Consider the following 21,498-nt stretch of genomic DNA (forward strand, 5'->3'; position numbering starts at 1 on the left):
TGATTAGCTGGTTCCGGTGTGTTTGATTAGAGTTGGATCTATACAGAGGACAGTAGACCTCCAGAAGCAGGGTTGAAGACCTAATCTACTCTATTCTGTTCCCCATCCATCCCCTTGAGTTGCTAACCTCATCTCTCTTGGTTTTTCTCTTCAGGTGACTGTGTATTCATGTGATGGAAAATGTCCATCTGCCACCATCTTCAATTTTAACATTAATAGTCATGCACGTTTCTGCAAGTGCTGCCGTGAGAACGGCCTACAGAACCGCATCATTCAGCTGCACTGCACTCGAAATGCCACTACGGTGGACTATTACTACCAGGAGCCGATGGACTGCTCATGCCAGTGGAACTGATTCTTTGTGGACAGTAAAGTTAAGATCTCAGTGAGAGCACGGATTTTGACTGCATATAGTATAGTATCTATAAAACTGCTAACTACTAACACATTCACTGTTTTTGATATCTAAAATGTATCTGTAATATCTTAATCAAACATTCATTAGAATATTAACAACAAACTGCTGTTAAATTTGTGTATTGTTTAGAGTATTAAGATTAAAATGTTATCCATAAACATTTTAAGTACACGTAAACTGAAAAATCTTAAGACCTTAACTTAACCAATTGCTTTATTTAAATGCGACTTTGTGCTTTTTCTAACAAAATCACATTTCATATTAATTAGATGGGTCTTAAGTAGTTATTTGATATTTCGGTAACACTTGCAATAATGTCACAGTATAACATTGGTTAATATACATTTACTAACATTAACTATCAATGAGCATCACATTTGTTACGGTATTTATTAATAAAAACGGTTTATTGTTAGTTCCTGTTAGCTCAGGTCCATTAAATAATATTAACAGATACAACTTTTACTAATGTATTATTACGTTTTGAAATTATATTAACATTAACTAAGTTTAATAAATGCTTTTAATTTTTTTCTTTGTTAGTTCATGCACTGTAAAAAAAATATGATCAATAACTTATGACTATATGTTTTTACATTGCGATAACTCATCAAAATAAGTTAAGCAATTTCAACTTTTTTTATAAGTTAGACAAGATTCAACTAATTTGTTAAAATTAATTAAATTAAGGCAGCAACTTTTTTTTTTTTTTTACAGTTTTTTTAACTACTGTTGTTAAACAATGTTAGTAATAGGAATCTTGTTGCATAGTGTTACTGATATTATCTGCTTGACAGCTTCACACTTCCTGTCACTATCCTGTCTTAAAAAAAACATAAGTTGATGAACTTGAATTTTTTCCATACTATAGCCATAATGTCAAAAAAAATTGATTTCAGCTGCAAATGATCAAAATTGTGTAAGCCTAAAAAGGATTAACATTTCGTAAAATAACTAAAAACCTGCATGTTATTGTCAATGTTTTTTAAAAAATGAAATAAAAATACAAAAATCATTTAATTGATTTACCAAGCTTTTTTAATTACCCACAGATTATTATACTGCAGATATGAATCATTTAAGTCAACTCACTGTAAAATAACCAAATGAACTGTCAATAAAACTACAAAAAACCAATTGGCATCAATTTGGCATCCATCACCGGAAGAGTAGGATCTTTATTACCCTGATCTCATTTCAGAAGTGGTTTATTAACTAGATCAGCCCACGCATGACTTGAGTTATATCCTGCTGAGTTGTGTTTTGCTTTCAAGTCGGATAATTAAAATGTTGGAAAAGTTCCTCTCCTCCCTTGTGTACGTCTGCTGAATCGGAATTTAACGGAATGTTGCGTGTTCAATACAGTGAACTGTTGATTTCCACAGAGAATAACATCAAACTTTAGTAAAAACAGCATCTGGGGTAGGACATGGTACTGGTATAGAAAAAGCACGCGCTTCAAAAGCTGGAGGAATAAACATTTTAAAAAGCTACAGTATATGGCTCAAATAACACATTTTTGTAAATGAATTGATACATCGCATTCTAACGTCCATTGCAAGTGCATTTAAATGTAACTTGAACCCGAGACATTTCTAAACCTTGCCTAATGTTTGTTAATGCCTTATTCTGACAGCTAATATAAACGTTTTATTCTCAGTGTGTGATGTAATACATGTAGGAGTCTGGTGGGTGTTAGTGCGGGATTTTCACGACTGACCCTATGACTCCCACGCGCTGACTCTGTTGTCTTGACAGCCTGCACTTTATTTCGATTTGGTCAAAAATGAAAGAAAAACATGTAGTGGAGAGGAGAGGCTATCTGATCTGACTGAACGAGACCCAGACGCAGAGCTGCTTTCAAGAGGAGGTGTGGTGGAATCCTCCTGTGTGTTTTGTTATGTTATAAGATGCTGGCCTGGGCATCTGAAGTGGCAGAGGAGGCGTGCCCTCAAGGAATGTTGCTGTGTTTTTTTTTTTTTTTTTATGTAAACTGAACTGAGCCAATTTTTGCGCTCTAAGATGCCACGGAGTGCTCTTGTGACCACAAAGACTGTTTTAGGATGCTGCTGAAGTTTTATCATATATTGTAGGGTAGGTTATTATTAGAGTGCAAGCTGTTTTACTTTAAGAATATGGTGTCGTCTATGGACGCTGGAATTATGGGATGGAGCTCCATGGACAAAGTTCTGGCCTTGTTTTGGCAACTTCTGCACTTCGTTCAGGTAACAATTCATTTACACACACTGTAAACCCTAATGTTGTCTTTACTTAAACAATCAAGTGTACTTGACTAAACATTACTTGAAATTGTGCATTTTGGCCGGGTCACTCAAAAATATAAGTTCAAATAACTAATTTACCTTCAAAATACAAAAACTTAAGATTCCAAGTGCAGTGAACTCAAAATAATGATTAAAACTTACAAAAGGTCATTTTCACAAATTTCTTAACTGTGAAATGATGATACATTCATACATGCTTTCTTCAAGTGCAAGGTGTCATTCTTATTTTACCAGAAAACAAATGGCTTTCATTTTACAATTATTGATCGTAGTGGAAATAAACGTTTATTTAAAACAAAAAAAATCCTGATACTTTAAACTTCATAAATAAACTTTAATATCTGTATTCAAGTGTTTTTGTAATACTGTGGGTTGCAGTTTTCACTTCACTTTTTTATGCAGTAAACAACATGTACAGAACAATAAAACAAACAAAATACTTGCTCATACATTTCACGTGCACATGTATGCCACGTGCCAAAATGCATGAAAGAGTTCCTCACATCAGCCACCAACCAAGTATCAATGAAAAAAAATATATACAAACTTACAGAAATACAGCGACGACGCATTATGTTTAACGTTAAATCAAATTCATTTCAAATCGGTTTAATTAAAATGTCTCTCTGATCTTCCTCTGATGCGATTGGCCACGCAAGCAGTTCTGCCTGGCAACAAGAAAACTAATGCACTAATTGGTGGATTTCAAAATTTTCGCATCGTCTGTTGCTGCTGCTGACACAAGTGCAAATCTCAAGACGGGAGGTTTTCTTTGTGTAACATTCTCGGTAAGTACAATTATTCATATATAAAGTTATTTTGTATGACTTTTTATCTCTGAAATATGTTTATTTAAATCCTTGCACGGTTAAAAGAGAACGCAGGCAACGTTAATTACAATATTTCCTGGTCAAACTTTTCCAACATAACGTTTTATCGATGGTTTTGTGATGATATGATAACTGCGATATCAAACGATTCTTTAATTTATTAGTTCAATTGCGTAATCGTGTATTTCTCTGCAAAAGATCATAGTTAACTTAGCCTAACGTTACTTTAGACCAGTCAACTTAGTGATGTTTTTTTTTTCTTCTTTTTTTCTGGTCAAACTTTGACAACCTCGACATCAATTAACGGTATTTTCTTCATGACTTTGTGATAGTATGATTATTGAAATGTCAACAGCTTATTTCTTATTTTACTAGCGAGATAAGTTAGCTACACATTTGATGATCTTTTTCCGTGCAAGAAAGAACATGGCAGCTACTGCACAGACCATGTGGGTTATTTTTCCCATAGATTTTTCCCGGGCAAACTTTGTCAGTTTTACTAGTAACTTTAACGTTAATTGCAAATATTTTTATGATACATTTCTGATTGACTGAGAATGATAAGTTTTAAGAACATTGTTACTATAGCTAGGACGAATTAGTGATGTTTCGTCACGCTTGTCACCAATAAGTTAATTAAAGCGATTTAATCATATGGAAAATACTATAGTCAATGCAAACTAGCAACTTTTGGTTACAAACAAAACCATGCACAAAACTGTTTGAGCATGAGTAGGCCTACTTGATTATTTTCATTTTTGAGTGGTCTAAGTTATTCCTTTAACGTGTTAAAAATATTTCTTAGCCTCTACATTTGTTTCCTAATTAAAGCATTTCTATGTCCACACTAATGTGATTATGTGATCTGTCTTTATCTCCCCTCAGATCTGCGTTCAACAGAAAAAACCTAAAACTGGATTTCTACTTCTACAGAACATACAGTTCATGGACCTTTTTACAGCCAAAAGGGGGACTCCTGGTCAGTACTTGGCTAACGTTTTAAATCAAATAAAGGTTAGTAATGGTTAATAATAAATAAAGGTTTTGTCTTATTTAAATAACTAACAGGATAACTTTTACTCACCCTCAAGGTGTTCCAAACCTGTATACATGTATTTGTTAAAGCTGAACACCAAGGAAGATATTTTGAAGAATGTTTGTAATTGAACAGATTTGGGTACAATTAATGTTCGTAGTATTTTTATTATTATTATTATTATTATTATTATTATTATTATTATTATTATTTTAAGCATGTAAAAGTCAATGTTGGCCCAAAACTGCTTGGTTACAAACATTCTTCAAAATGTATTCTTCCTTTGTATTCAGCTGAGCAAAGAAATGTACAGGTTTGGATTGGAATAACTTGAGGGTGACTAAATGATGACAGAAATTTCATTTTGGGGGAACTATCCCTTTAAAAGCATTTAATTTTGTCAGCATTTAATTGTATAAAAATTCTTCAAATATATTGATTAGTTGTTGGCATTAATGCAATTTTGTGTTTTCCTTTAAAATCAGCCCAGCCAACGGAGGTCCGAACCCTTGGGATTCGAGGACAAACTATCATGCTTGGAGATGATGGTGACTCTTTCTTCAAGTCATGCTTAGTAAGTGGATCTGTTCTTCACCTGTTTACATTAAAATAACCACCTGTGCTCCCATTAGTCTAAGCATTTGTCAAGCATTTGAAAATCATGTTGATTTTAAAGCAATAGTTCACCAAAAAATTGAAATTTGCAGGAAATGTTCTCACCTTCAGACTATTCAAGATGAAGATGAGTTTGTTTCTTCATCTGAAAAGATTAGGAGAACTTTAGCATTACATCACTTGCTCACAAATTGATAATCTTTAGCGAACAATTGCTCAAACTCGTTCAAACAGCTGATAAAAACATCACAATAATCCACACGTTTGCTCATTGGACTCTTACTTACAACACCCATTCGCTACAGAGGATCAATTTGTGAGCAAGTGATGTGATGCTACAGTTCTCCAAATCTTTTCAGATGAAAAAACAAAACAACAACTCCTCTATATATTTAATGGCCTGAGAGTGAGTGCATTATCATGTTTGGGTGAACTATTAAAATACAAATGTGGCAATGTGGTCTTCAAATTAATAAATGTAATTTATACTGCATACTTAAAAAAAAAAAAGTATTGTCTTTGCTGGAAACATGTACATTTTCATAAAGTCAAATGCATACTTGTCCATATAATTTGGGATTAAGGTTAGTGTTATGTGTTTTTAATAGATCTAGTGCACGTTCTGATAAACATGAATTCATAAACATTTGATTCCTGATCGTAATACTCTATTTATGTCTGTTTTTTCACTAGGTGTCTGATCATCGCAACTCCATCCTTAATGTGCCAGTGGGCATCTTATTTGAGGACACTGAACTTCAGCCCCCCAATTCCTTGTATTTAACATCTACGATTGGAATAATACTTGAAGGACAAGTGGTGATTGAAAAAACGCAGGACCTCCCACAGGCTATGTGTCTCCTCTTCGGTCTGATCTACGCTCTAGACCAGAATTACCCCAAATCACTTGCCAATCCAGCGTGTGCTAATGTCAATGGGACAGTATTCTCTCAAGCCTAAATTGCAGTCTCTGGCAAACCAGCTTTTTGTTTAAAAAACGTCACTGTGAGACTTTAACACCACTCTGAGAAATGTTCTACAAATGATTTGCAGAAGATATATTCAGTACTGTAATATTGTGCAAATATTTGGTCAAAGACACTGACTATGGTCACTATGCTTTACTTAGTTTGCTGTGATTTCATAACGCTTAAACAAGTAAAATGTAAAAACAATGTACATTACGTGTACATGTTCAGTACATTTACAAAAATTTGAGACTTAAATGTAATGTGTAAGTGATCAGAGTTGTACAATTGATAGTGCACTACTTAATGTTGGATACTGTTGCCACATTTATGTACAGGGTGTGACTCATTTCCATTTGAAATTTTGGTCAATAAAGACTCAAAGGATCAATATGTTGTTCATTGTTTTATGTAAGTGCAGTGTGCACACAGCTTACAGTCAAATATATGAGCTTTAAAATTTTGAAATAAAATTACAGTTAAATTTTCATGTTGAGTTTACTTAAATATAGAAGTACAATTGATATTAACACTAAGTTAAGTGAACTTTATTGTTTAAGTACATTAAATAATCGTCAAGTTTGGTGAACTAAACAATTTAAGTCAAGTCTACATAACTACCAAGTTAAGTAAACTTAACTATGCAAGTTTTGGGAGTTCTCATTACTCAATTAAATTGAGGGAACGAGTTTACTCAAATCAATTGAGTTAAATCAACTTATTAGGGTTTTCAGTGCAGTTCATTCGAGATGGATCACTTCATCTTCAAGTGCAAAAATGCAATTGTCTGCTGTGAATTAAGAAGTAAACAAATATGCCTTTTTTGAGTTACGCAACAAAACCTGTTTATGTTAGAAAAAAATCTAAGCTGGAATAGTTCTGTAAAAAAAATATTGTTGGTTTAACTTAAAAAAGTAAGTAATCTGGGTTGTCTTAATTTAAAGTTGATTGAACTGGAAAAAGTGAGTTAATACAAGGAAGGAGATTCATTTAATCATCAGAAACTCAAAATAATAAGTTATGTCAACTAAATAAATTATTATAAAGTTGATTTGACAAAAGAAAATATGTTGTGATAACAAATCTTGAAAATATTTTTTTACAGTGAGTTGAAAAAACTTTAAAGTCGTCATGAAATCAAAATTGAGGGTTTGCTTTCTTAATGTTCCTGTGTCATTATTCATTAGTTAATGAGAATGAACTTTTGATGAAAGACTATAAAGGCAATACAATCTTCCATCAAAACGTAACTTTTGCATCTGAAATGGCTTTCCTTTTCAGCCATTTTTATGCTGTAAAACATATTTTCATGATTTGTCGTCACAAATTGTATTTCTTTTGTCAAATCAACTTAGATAATGTGGTTCAGATAACATAAGATTTTGAGTTTGTCGTTTAAACCAATCTCCTGTATAAGTTTTAATTTCAATGACCTCGATATTTACCCAGGTAACTTACTTTAAGGTAAATCAAGAATACTTTTTGTTGTTGTTGTTTTTTCAGTGGATTGACCAGAAATAATGATAATCAAAAGCTAAATACTGTTTGTTTTTTTTGACATTATGTTGCAGCCCTTGTAAAATCTTCCAGATAACAGTGATTCACTGTAAAAAATATTTTCAAGATTTGTTATCACAACATATTTTCTTTTGTCAAATCAACTTTATAATAATTTATTTAGTTGAGATAACTTATTATTTTGAGTTTCTGATTGTTAAATTAATCTTCATTGTATTAACTCACTTTTTCCAGTTCAATCAACTTAAAATTTTAAGGCAACCAGGTTACTTACTTTTTTAAGTTAAACCATCAATATTTTTTTACAGTGTGATACCTAACAATAATAGAATACAGGTTTTGGCAATAATATTGCAATGATTTTTTTTTAAGTCCTTTTTTAATCATTGAATATGTGTAGTACTTGCAAAATTGGGATGTGAACATCTTATCGTATGATAGAAAAGCAATGATCTGCACCCAATCCCTAGATTTTTCTTTCCTCTTGTTGTCCTTCAGGCTTTCAGTCTTCCATGTCCCAGAAGTCCATCCTCTGTCCACGTGCAGGTGGCGTTTCAGTGTTTTCCGTCACAGACAGCTAATTTTTACACACTTTCATTGGGAAACAAGGTACAAACACTATCCCTCTCAAAAGCTCTCACACATTTATAATATGTTTGATTAATTGAGTTTCTCTGTCAGGTACTGTGCAGTATTGCAGTTTGTGAAGACGTTTGTGAGTGTGTGAGGACTTTCAGAGGACCACAAGTGAATGAGAAACTGGAATATAGTCTGCAGTCATACAACAACACAGAACTGCTGGATGCCAAGACTTTCCAACTTGGTAACACATAGAAGCTTCAACCCAAAATTGTATTTACATATTTTACTAATTGAGATTTTACTTTGTTTTAATACTCTTCCTTTGGTCTATTGTTAGTTCCCCTCCTAAGGTCCTCTTTAAGCATGGAGATCTCTTCCACGACTGCCATGTTCAGCTGGTCTACATTAGATGGTGAAAGTGTCTTGGATGTGTGTTTGGATGAGCAGTGTTTTGTTGCATCCAATTTTCAGTCATTCCACCAGGTGAAAGGGTTACAACCCGGACGTCGTTACAATGTCACTGTGAAAAAGAAAACATTCTTCCCTCAACTCCAAATTAACATTACACAAAGCCTTCAGCTGGCCATAAAGACGGGTATGTGCAAAAATTGTTGGGTTGGGTTTGTTGGGTATGTGATGAATTGCTTGTGTTCCTTTATTTTCATCGCACTCATGATAAACAAGGTGCCAAACAGACAAGAAAACTACGTAGAAAACTCAAAAAAATGAATAAACTGTCTGCACACTTGAATCCTTTAAGCAAATTTAATAGTCAAGCTTTCGGTCCTATCCTCAGGGCATCCTTGTGTTCCTTTATTATTCCTTTATAGTCACTTTAGTTAAAGGTTTTTACTAAATACATCAATGTAAATGTCTCAAAAGTAAAGTAGACCCACAATTGTTGTACTGGACTTGATGCCGTAAGAGAACCTTTTAGAGTTTCTCAAATACTTTTTACTCACTGGTTATGTAATTACAATTGACGTTTATTAATGAAACTTGTTGCAAAGATTCGAGATTTTTAATAAATATTAACTTGAATTTCTGTCTATTTCTTTCACAAAATGACAAGTATGACTTCAGAAGATTTGAAATCTAGTGCACAAAGACTAAAGACGAGACTAAAACTATTGAAAATCTTTTTGTAAATTGAAATGAAACTGAAATAGAATATAAATATTAGATTGGAACTTTGTTAAAAGTTAAAGTCGGCGTGAAACGGAAGTTAAGATTGTCATTTTTTCCTTGTCGTGACGTATATCCGAGTGAAACGGCTTCTGAAATTAGAAAAAAATGTAGGGCAGATCTTGATTTCGTCCTTTGGGAATTGATTGATCGTTGGAGGTTGGGCGTAGCAAACAAAATGGAGACAGATTTAAATGCGATTCTCTGAGAGGCTGTGCACCCTCATCGGGTCTGGCCGCACCGTTTTGCCATTCCACGTGACCGAAATAGAAGACAGGTCGTTTTGATGGGGGAGGGAAGGGTAATGTATTTGATTAAAGATTTGATTAAAGATAAACACTACAATATTACATATAAAAAGAAGATTTGTCAAATTTGATTTCATGCAGACTTTAAGTTAATGTACTAAAATGACTAAAACTGAAATAAAAAATAAGCTAAAAAGAAACTAATAAAAATGACAAAAGCACATAAATTTGCTTAATCTAAAATGGAAACTGAAAATAACTCAAAGCTAAATTAAAATGTTATTAAAATGAAAAGTTGTTTGAAATAATTTGATGGAGTTTTTTTGGGGGATAATACAATATGTGACAGTATAAATCACCATTCACTTTTGTTAAATGAAAAAGCGTAGAGCTCTACTTTTGAGTAATCTCCATTTGTGCTCCATGAAAAAAATATATATATCATGCAAATGTTTTAAAGAAGATGAAAACTTTAGTAAGTAATAAAAACTTGTCAAGACACACACATACACAGACGGTGTAACTTGTCCTCCTGCAGGTCAGTGTCCCGTTGGCTGGTTTGCTGTGGAGTGGAGCTGTTATAAGGTGAACCCACGGTTCCAGTCATGGTCTGGAGCGAAGCAAATGTGTGAAAGATCCATCCCAGGGTCACATCTGGCCAACATAAAGACAGATGCAGAGTTTCTGTCCATCACATCCTTCTTAAAGTCCTGTGACCATCTTCTGCTGTTGTGGACGGCTTTGAATGACCATGAGGTACGTCAAACGCACATAAACAGTAATGACGAACAGTGTTATGTTCCTATATTTTTGAAAGACATATGCAGCATGTATACTTTGAACAGTGTGCAAATTGTGCGTGTGCCTATATGAATATGTTTTTGCATAAATTTAAGACATTTTATACAAAATTGGAAATTAAAATGGAAAACAACTAACTTGAGGTCATGTGACGACAGTGAAGCATAGAGTGCACCGTCCACTTTTTCAGCGGCCTTGTTTCCTGAAGGTTTTCACCCATAATTCATTTTTAAATGGACTAGTTGAACCAAACTAACCAGTTACTACAGTTACCAACTTTTATTTGCAGCAAAAAAGTATTTAAAATTCAGATACTGACTTTATGGGATTGGGCTGAAGATGTTTGTTTCTATTCTCTGATTGGTGGAGCTCTCTTTGCAGAATAATGGGTAATGTAGTTTTTCACCAGGAATTCCTCTCACTAAGTAAGTTTAAATATAGTAGACTAATGCAGAGAACAAACTCATAGCTCACAGCAGTTTGTCTTTAATTGTTTATAAGACACCCTTATTGAAAATAAATGGGATTCCAGGACCAGGCTGTTGAATTCTAAAAATGGGGGTTGCGTACTGAAACTTAGGATGAAAATTAAGATGCAGAATGTAGTAGCCTATATACAGCCTCTGTTTTTAATATTTACAGACAGAAGGTGAACTCCGCTGGTCTGATGGCTCTGCCTACAACTTAATTATTGAAGTGACATCATCTCTTGCACCCAATCAAACAGGCTGTGTTGCGATGCAGAAGAATGCCGCTGGTCCAGGATACTTCTTCACTGCTTTCCCGTGTTACCTGCAGCTCCCCTATATATGTCAAGAGGAGTGTGAGTGAAGAAAAGAGATAAGGGGGGTATGATTTACACAAGCAGGACATCTTCCTCGATCAACATCCACTGTTGTTCTTGGAAAAAGGGGTTGGGTTCGAGTCAGGATTGATTGGGTTGATAGGAATGTTGTTATTGGACCAGCAAAGCTTCAGGATCCAGGAATATGTCCTGTTTTGATTAATTAAACAGTGTGATAAGTATTTTCAGAGAAGTTGCTCTTTTAATCTGTAGCTCTGGATTTTCTTTTGAAGGGGCTATAATTCAGAACGCCTTGTTATTAGCAACACTGGTGGCCGCTAAGTGAACTGCAGCCAGCAACTTAAAGCTCGTGCACGCGCAACAGATACACTCACGACAAAGTTCTTTCTCGCTCTTCTCCGATAAATAAAAAGAAGTTGGAAATACTTTTACAGCGAGATACTGTTAGCAAACATTCTGACTCTTTCCACGCCGAAGCTTTCCTCTTAACAACAAGAACACACAACAAAAATGACAGCGGTGAGAAAACGGCAGTTAAGAAAGTATCAGATGATAGTAATGTGAATATGTTTGCACCAGATCGTGTCGACAAATTAGCTAATTCAAATTACACTGTTATGATAGTTTGATTATAAAGTAGGTTATATTTGAGACTATATAGATCTGGCTATGTGAGATGGGGGGAGGGACCAAATATTTGTAATTATTGCAGTGGACAATGTAGCGGCAAGAGCGACGCAAGTGTTTTTTGCTAGTTTCAGCCCGACGCAGTTATCATTTTCACATCCTGCGCCGCTTTGTTTAAATAGCAAAGGCATTTGCACCCATTTGTGCGCTCATAGGCGTGCTAGTCTAAAAAATAGGTGTGTTCAGGCACATTGTTGGCACGTCGTTAAACTAGCAACAGTGGATTCGGACACGCCCTAAGTGCACTGCACTCTAGACTATGCACTTAGATTGTTAAAATAGGGCCCTATGGTGCTTAATTAATCCATTTTCTTTGCATGACACATCGAAATTACAGTAGAGAATAGCTCTTTTGGCATTAACCTGAACATTGTATAATCATTTAATGTGTCATAGAACAAAATAGAGGCTTTCAGGAGAGTGAGTAACTGTTGTACTACTTCTTCTTGATTTTCCTGACAAAAAACGTTGAGTCCTTCACATAAAAATCTGTCTACTGCAGGCTTTCATAGACAACCTAGGAGGTTGTCTTACAAGCTGTCCACACACTGGCAAATAAAGTTTATTAATAAATGACAATTCTTACATATAGCCTCTTTAACTATGTTTCAGATGTTTCTCCGACATCATTAGAAGAATTAAGAGTAGACTCGAATGAGACAAATGCTGACATACAATTATAAAGCCATAAAATAAATGTGGATTAGAGTTATTATTAAGTAAAACTATTACAAATAATTTTCGTTTGTTGAAATAATGCTGAAATAATAGAATAGAAATAGAAATGTTGTCTTGGCATCTAACTGAAAAAAAGTTAAGTGGAAGTATTGAAATGACTAAAACTGAAATGAAAATAAAGCTAATTTTAAAATTATATTAAAAACTAATTAAAATGAAAAAAAAGCACTTAATGAAAATGAAACCTAAAAATTAAAAAAAAAAGTAAGATAATTCAAAATATTAATAAAATTAAAATGAATTTTAATTATTTGATTATTTGGTTTTACAACAATTCGATGAGAAATGTTAAGTTCATTTTAGGACTTTTGATTGTAGACTTTGGTGTCTTGGAAGATCTGAGCACAGTTTGAGACATTGAGAACTTTTCTGAAACTCTAAGTATATCCATTAGATGAGAAACTTTGATTACCGGGCAAAATTACACCTTCAGTCCATCCTGTGAGACTATATTTTGTTGGGTAATATTACACTGTGATGTCCACTTGTTAAGGGACATTTGTAAGGACCCTTCTTTAAACTAAAATGACAAATGGGATCCCCAGTGGTCTTGTGGACTTTGATGGTCCACTTAAAATGTGACAACTGGTACAGATATTTTCAGTACATAATCTCAATTTACTCTTCATTTAGTTTAATTGCTGTCCAAGAGATTTCATTTGAGGCTTTCTTTTAGAATAATCTTATCTATGTGTGTTACTGTTTCAGTGTTGCAGAGCAGTAGGGAATGGCTGTTCCTGGAGAGTGTGTGTGAGACAGAAGCAGCATTTATCTGGTCTAATGAATCTCAACTTGACTTATCTGCTGGTTTTTCACTCGCTCTACAATCAGAAGATGACTCAGTCGAAGGAGCCCTGTCAAATAGGCCACTCATAAACACTCAAGGCAGAGTGAGAGTTCAAGGACTCTCTCCTGGACACGTCTATCATTTCTCATTGGTTCTTACACGCCCCAGTGGGGCGTCTCAGACACTTGGACCCATTTTCATCGTCATTACAAGTAAGTTTTTCTACATCTACGGTACCAACACACATTAAAGGAAAAGTTTACCCCCAAAATAACTGGTTTGTTTGTTTGCTTAATGTTGCAGAGCCAAATCCTCCTCAGAATCTCACAATGACAGCTGTTACGTCCAGTCAGATTGCAGTGTATTGGACCGCCCCTGATTCTACCCAGAATGCTCTATTCAAGCAATACATCCTGCACTGGGTGGATCTATCCTCTGGCAGAAGCCATTCTATTCAGTTAGACAAGACAAATCAGAGTGCTGTGATTGCTGGGTTGAAGGCGTATCATGCTTACAAGATCACAGTTTTGTCTGTCACTGCTCAAGATGTGGAAAGCAATGACAGTATGTCTGTGACTGTCATCACAGGTAGGTTTTGCACACACAAAAAAAGATACTGAGGGGTGAATTCTTTTTTGTGTGCAGTATTTCCATCCAAAACTATGTCTTATCAACATGCCAACCACAGATCAACTTAACAAAAACACTATACACAAGATAGCACTGTGCAAATTTACCTATTGTGTGCAAATTAAGCTATTTGTGTGTGTGTCCTCCTAGGTAAGGGGATCGAATTTACAGTTTGTTCAGTATAAAAATCATTACATTATCAGCTAACTAGTAATGACTCAAGTGTTACTACATGATCTAGTCATGACTTGTGCAACCAAACATTAAAGTCATTTCAAGCGTTTGAGATTTTGGTGAACTTTAGTATACTTTTAGAAAATTTCTTTAGAATTATATAATAACACTTGAGTCATTACTAGTTAGCTCCCATGATCTTCACTTTATAATACGGATCCAAATAATTACTAATTCCCAAAGAAGTATGTAGTAACACTTTCATCTGTGCTCTATTACTTACTAATTTGTTAATCAGAGGTTTTTTTAGTTAGTAGTTACTAGATTGTTAATAAACTTTTTCAGTAGTTCTCTGGGAAGTTTTAAAAAAAATAGTAGTTATTGATTACTTAATAGTGAACTACCACTTTCGTCTGTGCGCTATTACTTACTAGTTTGTTAATCAGAGTTCCTCGTTAGTTAATAATAGTTACTAGATTTATCGGTTACTTATTGGTTCTTGTGTAGTTATTCCAACCCGATCTCACGACCAAGTCGTACGAATTCGACGAATGATTAAAAAGTGGCTAATTCGTAACAATTCATACGACCTCACTCGTACGAATTAGTACGAATTTGCTAAATTGTACATATTTTACGAATTGGCCAATTCGTATGAATTCGTACGAATGACCTACCCCTTACCCCGCCCCTAAACCTAGCCATCACGTGGGTTTAGACAAATCGTACGAATTAGTACGAGTGAGGTCGTACGAATTAGACACTTTTTAATCATGCGTCGAATTCGTACGAATTGGTCGTGAGATAGTGTTGGTTATTCATTAACGAAGCAACCGTATTCTAAAGTGTTACCAAAAATTGGAATGTAAGGATTTAATAACACTGTCAAATATAATCTTTAACAGATCTCAAAGTGAATATCACAACATTATATGTATACAATATATATACAATTGCATTATTGCATTATATTGTAACATTATATAGATGTTTTGTGTGCTGATGTCTGTGTGTTTTAGAGGTTAGTCCTCCACGCAAGGTCTCAGTTGATGCTGTGGGTTTGGAGAACGTGACTGTGTGCTGGTGGCCTTCACCTGATGAGGAAGTTGATGAATATTACATCCGACTCCATCCACAAACAATTCAGGCCCAAACTAGAGAGTTTTGGATAAATAGCTCCACCTGCGTCTCTCTTGCACAGCTCAAACCAGGTGGGACGTATGAAGTGGAAGTGGCTGCAGTGAAGGACAAAAACAAAAGCGCACCAATTACCATTCGAAAGACTCTGAGTATGATTTGTTTGTTTTTATCTTCCCTTTCCTTCATTTCCCTTATGCCTCTGTCTCAGTCTATAATATGTATTTTATGCTTGTTTCAGAACCTGATAGCATCCAGATAGCTGTCCCATATGCAGTTGGCACACATTCTGTGGAGCTCTTTGTGCAGATGCCCAGAAACAGCATTTATGACGGCATCACCATTACTTACCAAAATAATCGAACCTGGACGCCAGTGTCCAAAGACAGCACCAAAGTGGTTGTCGGCAGCCTGAATCCAGGGACGCAGTATAACTTTTATGTGTTTGTGACCAGCAGAGACACAAGCAGTGACGGTTTTGCTTTACCACCTGTGAGCACCTGTGAGAAAACATTTGAGAAACTTTTACTCTTATTGCTCACATAAGTACTGTACTGGTCAAAAGTTTGGAATCATTCAGATTTTTTGAAAGACGTCCCTTATGCTCACCAAGGCTGCAATTGTTTGATCAAAAATGCAGCAAAATATGTTATCACAATTTAAAATAACAGTTTTTTTATTTTAATATATTTGTTTTAAACGTAATTTATTCTTGTGACGGAAAAGCTGAATTTACAGAATCATTACTGACGGTCTGCAGCGTCACATGATCATTCAGAAATCATTCGAACACGCTGCTCAATACTAAGAAATGTTTCATGAGCGCCAAATCAGATTTTTTTTTTATTATTATTCAGAAAGGATCCATTAAATTGATCAAAAGTTACCATCTTCAGTGTCTCATGATCTTTCAGAAATCATTCATGATGATTTAGTACTCAAGAAACATTTCTCATAATAAGATGTCATTTTGATCAAATAAATGCATCTTTGGTAAGGATGAGACTACTTTCAAAAACATTTTAATGATTACAATTTTTTTGACTAATAGTGAGTCGAAATATGAGTATACTGCTCCTTTTATGGCACTGTCATTTTATTATAATTTTTTCACAAATAATATGAAACCAAATGCTGTTACCAAAAAAAGTGAAAATAATCCTACATTGCTGTCACATCACCTTGCATCATTGTCTATTTAATGCAGAAAATAAAAACAGTTATTTTTCATTTTAGTACTTTTGCACAATATCCATATTCCATGCTTCAGAAATGATACGCGGAGTCTCTGAGACTTAATTTGAATGTGTGTTCATCTATTTACAGGTTTGGCTCCTCCCACCAATGTGCATGCTGGTGTTGTGACTGACAGTTCTATAGAGATCTTGTGGGACAGGGCTGAGGGAGACGGTCATCATTATGAGGCGCTGTGTATGAACTGCCCTGATTCTGTGTTTGTGAGTACACATCCTGTGTAAGTCTGTTTCTTCAAAGTGACAGATCAGGTTAAAATACCTTTTTGAGTGAATGATCTCATAGAGTGCGACATTTGATGGATAAAAAAAACCAACCGCTCATATTCAACAATCACCATCATCATTATGAAACTAAAGTGAAATTGTGCACAAAAGATTTTGAAGTAAATTTTTTATGCTGTCCTTAAATAATAGATGCTCAAACGAGGAGAAATAGTTTGTTTACTACTTTGTTGTGTGTGTCTTTTAGGTGCAGAAGGTAGTAGACCCTAGAGCAGTTTTTAAAGACGTGATAGCAGGAGAGCTGTGCAACTTTTTAGTTCGAACAGAGAAGGAATTTTTCATAGACAGTCCAGCAGTGATTATAGCCGTCAGAGCTGGTAAGCATACATTCACAAAGGCTTAAAAGTTCACTACTGTCCAAAAGTTCAAAAGTCAGTAAGAATTGTATTTTTTTTTTTTTTTTTTTACAAATATAAAAGTCTTTCTATTTATCAAAAAAAAAAAATCCTGAACAAACAGCACAACTGTTTTCAACATTGACAATAATCAGAAAGGTTTCTTGTGCAGACAGTAAATCAGAATGATTTCTGAAGGATCATGTGACACTGAAGAATGGAGTAATGATCCTGAAAATTCAGCTTTGCACCACTGGAATAAATTACATTTTAAAATATATTACAAATGGAAAACAGTTTTAATATTGAGAAATCAAATCAAATAATATTTCACAATATTTCTGATTCACTTACAAGAGGCTCTCTCGTACTGCGAAAACCTCTTTTCCTCGAGATATTGAAGCCAAAAATTATCCTAAATTTTGAATTAATGTAAAACGTGTTGCGGCAGCATGCAGAGTCAGACATATGCAAGGCGGCTCACGTGCCTAGTGGCTGTCCTGCGGCAACTGCAGCAGCCTTTCGAGCTAGGCCTTTAGTGATGTTAGATCCAATGGGGGCGCTTCGCACCCACTACGTCATCTCCAGCCAAAGTGGGCGTGGCCTAGGCCTATGAATACATAGCTTTCTTCATCTCTTTCATCTCTGCTCGCAAGTCGTCAGGGAAACGGGCCAGCATCGAATCCAAGCTGATACGTCTACTTTCATAGGCCATGGCGAGCCTCGTGGCGCTGCCCGCGCACAACCAATGGATGGATGTTTCTTGCAAAGGGACCACTTACCTCTGTCTCAGCAGCATTTTCCGGTGTGGACGGTGCTAAAGACAGAAGATACCACTCTCTTCCTCCAGTAGAAGAAGCTGTAGCAGCCCATCTTTTCCCGCCCTTTTCTGGATGGCGAGTTAAGACGGTGTTACATTCTAAAGCTTGCCACACTACTTCCAGTATGCACAGCCGCGCACAATCAACTCATGTCGATTTGTGCATTAAATGTAGTGAATGTGCCCACAACCGAGTGCCCACAAACACTACACACTGCATGTCCCACGGTTTCTGTAAAAACAAAACCAACGTATACAGTCAGCTCAGGCTGGAGTAAATGTGCCCGCTGTCCCGCCCCCACATTCTCTCACACACATGTCAAGCCCCATAGACATGTCAAGTCTATAACAGCGCGACTATTGCTAGAGCGCAGACTGAAAATTCAACGCATCGCGAAATCCTTTCGCTGCGTCACTATAGTCCTGTTTAAAAGGTTTCAGAAAATGCTGGTCTCATAGCTGCAGCATCATCAGTACTCCAGTTGGGTCTGCTTCACATGAGCCCACTGCAGTTAAGGCTAAAAGTGCGAGTACCACCACGGGCATGGGCCTCTGGTCTGTTTCACCTCAAGGTCAATCAGATATGCGTCACAGCTCTGAAACCTTGGAGAGCAATCGACTGGTACCAACCAGGTGTAAACCTGTGAACTTCCTCGAGTGTAAAAGTGGTGTCCACTGCTCGAGGGCAGACTGTTCTTTGGCCAGTGGTCAGAACGGGAAAAGCTCCTACACATAAACTGTCTAGAAATGATGGCAGTCGACAACGTGCTGAGGCGTTTTTGTCCCCGAATAAATTGTCACCACGTCTTGGTCCACTTGGACAGCATGCCAGTGGTGGCCTATATAAATTGTCAGGGTGGCATCAGGTCCCGAAACCTTTACAGGCTGATGGAACACCTCCTGGTCTGGGCTCAGCACAATTTGCGCTCATTGAGAGCCTGAATTTAGGACCGGACAGACTGTCCAGAAACAATGTTCCAGCAGGAGAATGGTCTCTGCACCCGGTCCTACTGCTGTGGGAGACATTCGGCAGACCGCAGTAGACCGAATCAGGGAAAACGGATGCTCAGTTCTACTTGTGGCTCCGCTCTGGAAAAACCAGACTTGGTTCCCAGTTCTGTTGCAACTGACAAGCACTGCCCCATGGCCAATACCGACGAGGAAAAACCTCCTTTCTCAGGCCAAGGGCTTGATTTGGGTCCTCGCCCGTAGCTGTGGTCCCTGCACGCATGGGCCATCAACTGTTATCCACAACCACCTGGAGGGAGTGTTAAACATGATCATGCAGGCTAGAACGTTGTTTATTAGATGACTCTATTCCTCAAAATGGTCTGTGTTTTCTGACTGGTGTAAAGCCTGAAGCTTTTCACCCATCGGCTGCGGGGTTACGGAAGTTCTCTCCTTCCTTCAAGAGCTACTGGATAAGGGTAGAACCCCATCCACGCTCAAAGTTTATGTGGCAGCCATAGCAGTATTTACAAAACCTACGATCTGGTCATCTGCTTCCTTAAAGGAGCTAAGAGGCTGAATCCTCCCAGACCCCCCTCAGTTCACATGTGGGACCTTTCCAAGGTTTCCGGAAGCCATGAAAGGTGCCCCGCTCGAGCCAATCCATTTGTCGGACATGAAACATCTGTCATTCAAGACAGTGTTTCTTATGGCTCTTGTTAGTTTAGGGCATAGGGGATTTACAAGCGTTCTCAGCAAGCGCAATGTGTATGGAATTTGGGCCAAATGACTCGAAAGTCATACTCAAACCAAGACAAAACCAAGATAAGTGCCTAAATCCCTCAACACTCCGTTCCTTTGCTCAGTCAGGAAATTGAGAGACTCGCTCACCTGTTTTCAGACAGACTGAGCAGCTCTTTGTTTCTTTCAGCGGAAGTGCTAAGGGACTAGCCCCATCGAAACAGAGCCTATACAGATGGATAGTTGATGCCATAGCACTGGCATACACGTCTAAAGGCTTGAAGTGTCCTTTAGGTGTTAGAGTGCACTCCACAAGAGACATGGCCTCATCGCGGGCTTGGTCTAGCGGGATTCCCTTGCAGGATATCTGTATGGCGAAAGGCTGGGCCTCCCTGTCTACATGTATAAGGTTTTATAACCTAGAGGTTCCCGCCTTATAGGCTAAACTACTTTCGGTCCAAAATCAGTTGTTTCGGCTCAGATTACTACTACCGCTTGAGCAACATCTTGCTGATCAATAAAATTACTCTATGGGCAAAAGTAAGACCCATACTGTTACCCAGTTGAGGCCGAACACTTTCACCCTGGCTGTGTGGAACACTGTCGATGTGATTAGCTCCCATAGGAGCTATTGGATAAGACGCTTCTAGCCTCTCCTCTCTGCATGCTGCCGCAACGCGTTTTACATTAATTCAAAATTAAGAAATAATTTTTGGCTTCACTATCTCGTGGGAAAAAAAGGTTTTCCCTTGTGTAAGATATTACTCAGTACTCGTTCCCACTTCTAGAGAGAACCGAGGTTACATCAGTAACCGAGGATGTTTTACTGTATGTATCACATAAATACAGCTTTGGTCAGTATATAGACTTCTTTTATAAACATTAAAACTCTTCACCTGAGTTTTGAACAGTAGCATGCTTACACTCAATACTGTTCTTACAACTGCACCCCCATGCCTGTTGACCAACTTGAATTACATTTTTAAAGAGCAATTTCTAGAAAAATAGTAATTATAAGTACTTTTGAGGGTCTGGAAATCACAATTTTTTTTCAGTTTTATGTTTTGAGTTTTATGAACCCTGCTTGATCACTTTAATTGCCCTATGTCTATTTGTAGCTCCCAGTTCGGTCACCTTGTTGCCTGTGCAGAGGACATCAGCATCTCTCAGTGTGCTCTGGAGGACAGGCCAGGGGGTCTGTGACTCATTCATCCTGTCCATCAGAAACTCAACCTTTATCCTGCAGACCAATCAGAGTGCGTCTGATGACAGGTGCGGATTTAGATCAGTTATCTGCTCTGAAGATTCGTTCTTTATGTGAGAGAGACTGCAGCTTCCTCTCTTTTTTAGAACATTTCGCTTTGACAACCTGTTGCCTGGAAGTGTGTATACTGTCGAAGTGAGCAGTGTTCGTGGAGACAGGCGAAGTTTACCTGCTTCTGCAATTGCTAACACACGTGAGTGTTACTACACTTATACATTGGTACAAAACTTAGCAAGAACTTATCGTCTACTCTTTCACACCAGTCCACAAATAAGCTCTGTTCCAAAATGTAGTGCCTTGCTGTACTGCCTACATAGACAGCTGCTTTCTAAGGTAGCATGCTGAAACGGAACCTCATGACTCATTCGAAAACACTTCACTTAGGTAGCAACTTCATTCGCATTTACT

The 21,498-nt window shown here is 36.8% G+C and overlaps 2 protein-coding genes and 1 long non-coding RNA gene across 4 annotated transcripts in view; all 3 read left to right on the forward strand.

The window, feature by feature from the left end:
• Window positions 1-1,726, forward strand: part of otogl (otogelin-like) — a 52,331-nt gene extending 50,605 nt beyond the window's left edge. For both annotated transcript variants that reach the window (XM_089135455.1, XM_089135454.1), the window contains one exon: window positions 155-1,726. In XM_089135455.1, coding sequence (XP_088991581.1) covers window positions 155-355 — 201 coding nt within the window. In that variant the 3' untranslated portion in view covers window positions 356-1,726. The remainder of the gene's footprint in view (window positions 1-154) is intronic.
• A 707-nt stretch (window positions 1,727-2,433) lies between these two features.
• Window positions 2,434-21,498, forward strand: part of ptprq (protein tyrosine phosphatase receptor type Q) — a 69,054-nt gene continuing 49,989 nt past the window's right edge. The window contains exons 1-14 of the mRNA XM_039654369.2: window positions 2,434-2,643; window positions 8,169-8,279; window positions 8,352-8,493; window positions 8,590-8,847; window positions 10,224-10,441; window positions 11,129-11,309; window positions 13,425-13,715; window positions 13,807-14,091; window positions 15,327-15,596; window positions 15,686-15,946; window positions 16,771-16,901; window positions 17,170-17,299; window positions 20,945-21,098; window positions 21,177-21,283. Of these exons, the coding sequence (XP_039510303.2) occupies window positions 2,554-2,643; window positions 8,169-8,279; window positions 8,352-8,493; window positions 8,590-8,847; window positions 10,224-10,441; window positions 11,129-11,309; window positions 13,425-13,715; window positions 13,807-14,091; window positions 15,327-15,596; window positions 15,686-15,946; window positions 16,771-16,901; window positions 17,170-17,299; window positions 20,945-21,098; window positions 21,177-21,283 (2,629 nt within the window). The 5' untranslated portion in view covers window positions 2,434-2,553. The remainder of the gene's footprint in view (window positions 2,644-8,168; window positions 8,280-8,351; window positions 8,494-8,589; window positions 8,848-10,223; window positions 10,442-11,128; window positions 11,310-13,424; window positions 13,716-13,806; window positions 14,092-15,326; window positions 15,597-15,685; window positions 15,947-16,770; window positions 16,902-17,169; window positions 17,300-20,944; window positions 21,099-21,176; window positions 21,284-21,498) is intronic.
• Window positions 2,691-6,543, forward strand: LOC148977404 (uncharacterized). The gene is made up of 4 exons (XR_016169915.1): window positions 2,691-3,491; window positions 4,419-4,547; window positions 5,055-5,143; window positions 5,878-6,543. It is a non-coding gene; the product is annotated as an uncharacterized LOC148977404 (long non-coding RNA).

The sequence above is a fragment of the Pimephales promelas genome, chromosome 10 (assembly GCF_988280905.1).
Source record: "Pimephales promelas chromosome 10, fPimPro1.hap1.1, whole genome shotgun sequence".
In the NCBI taxonomy this organism is placed as follows: domain Eukaryota; kingdom Metazoa; phylum Chordata; class Actinopteri; order Cypriniformes; family Leuciscidae; genus Pimephales; species Pimephales promelas.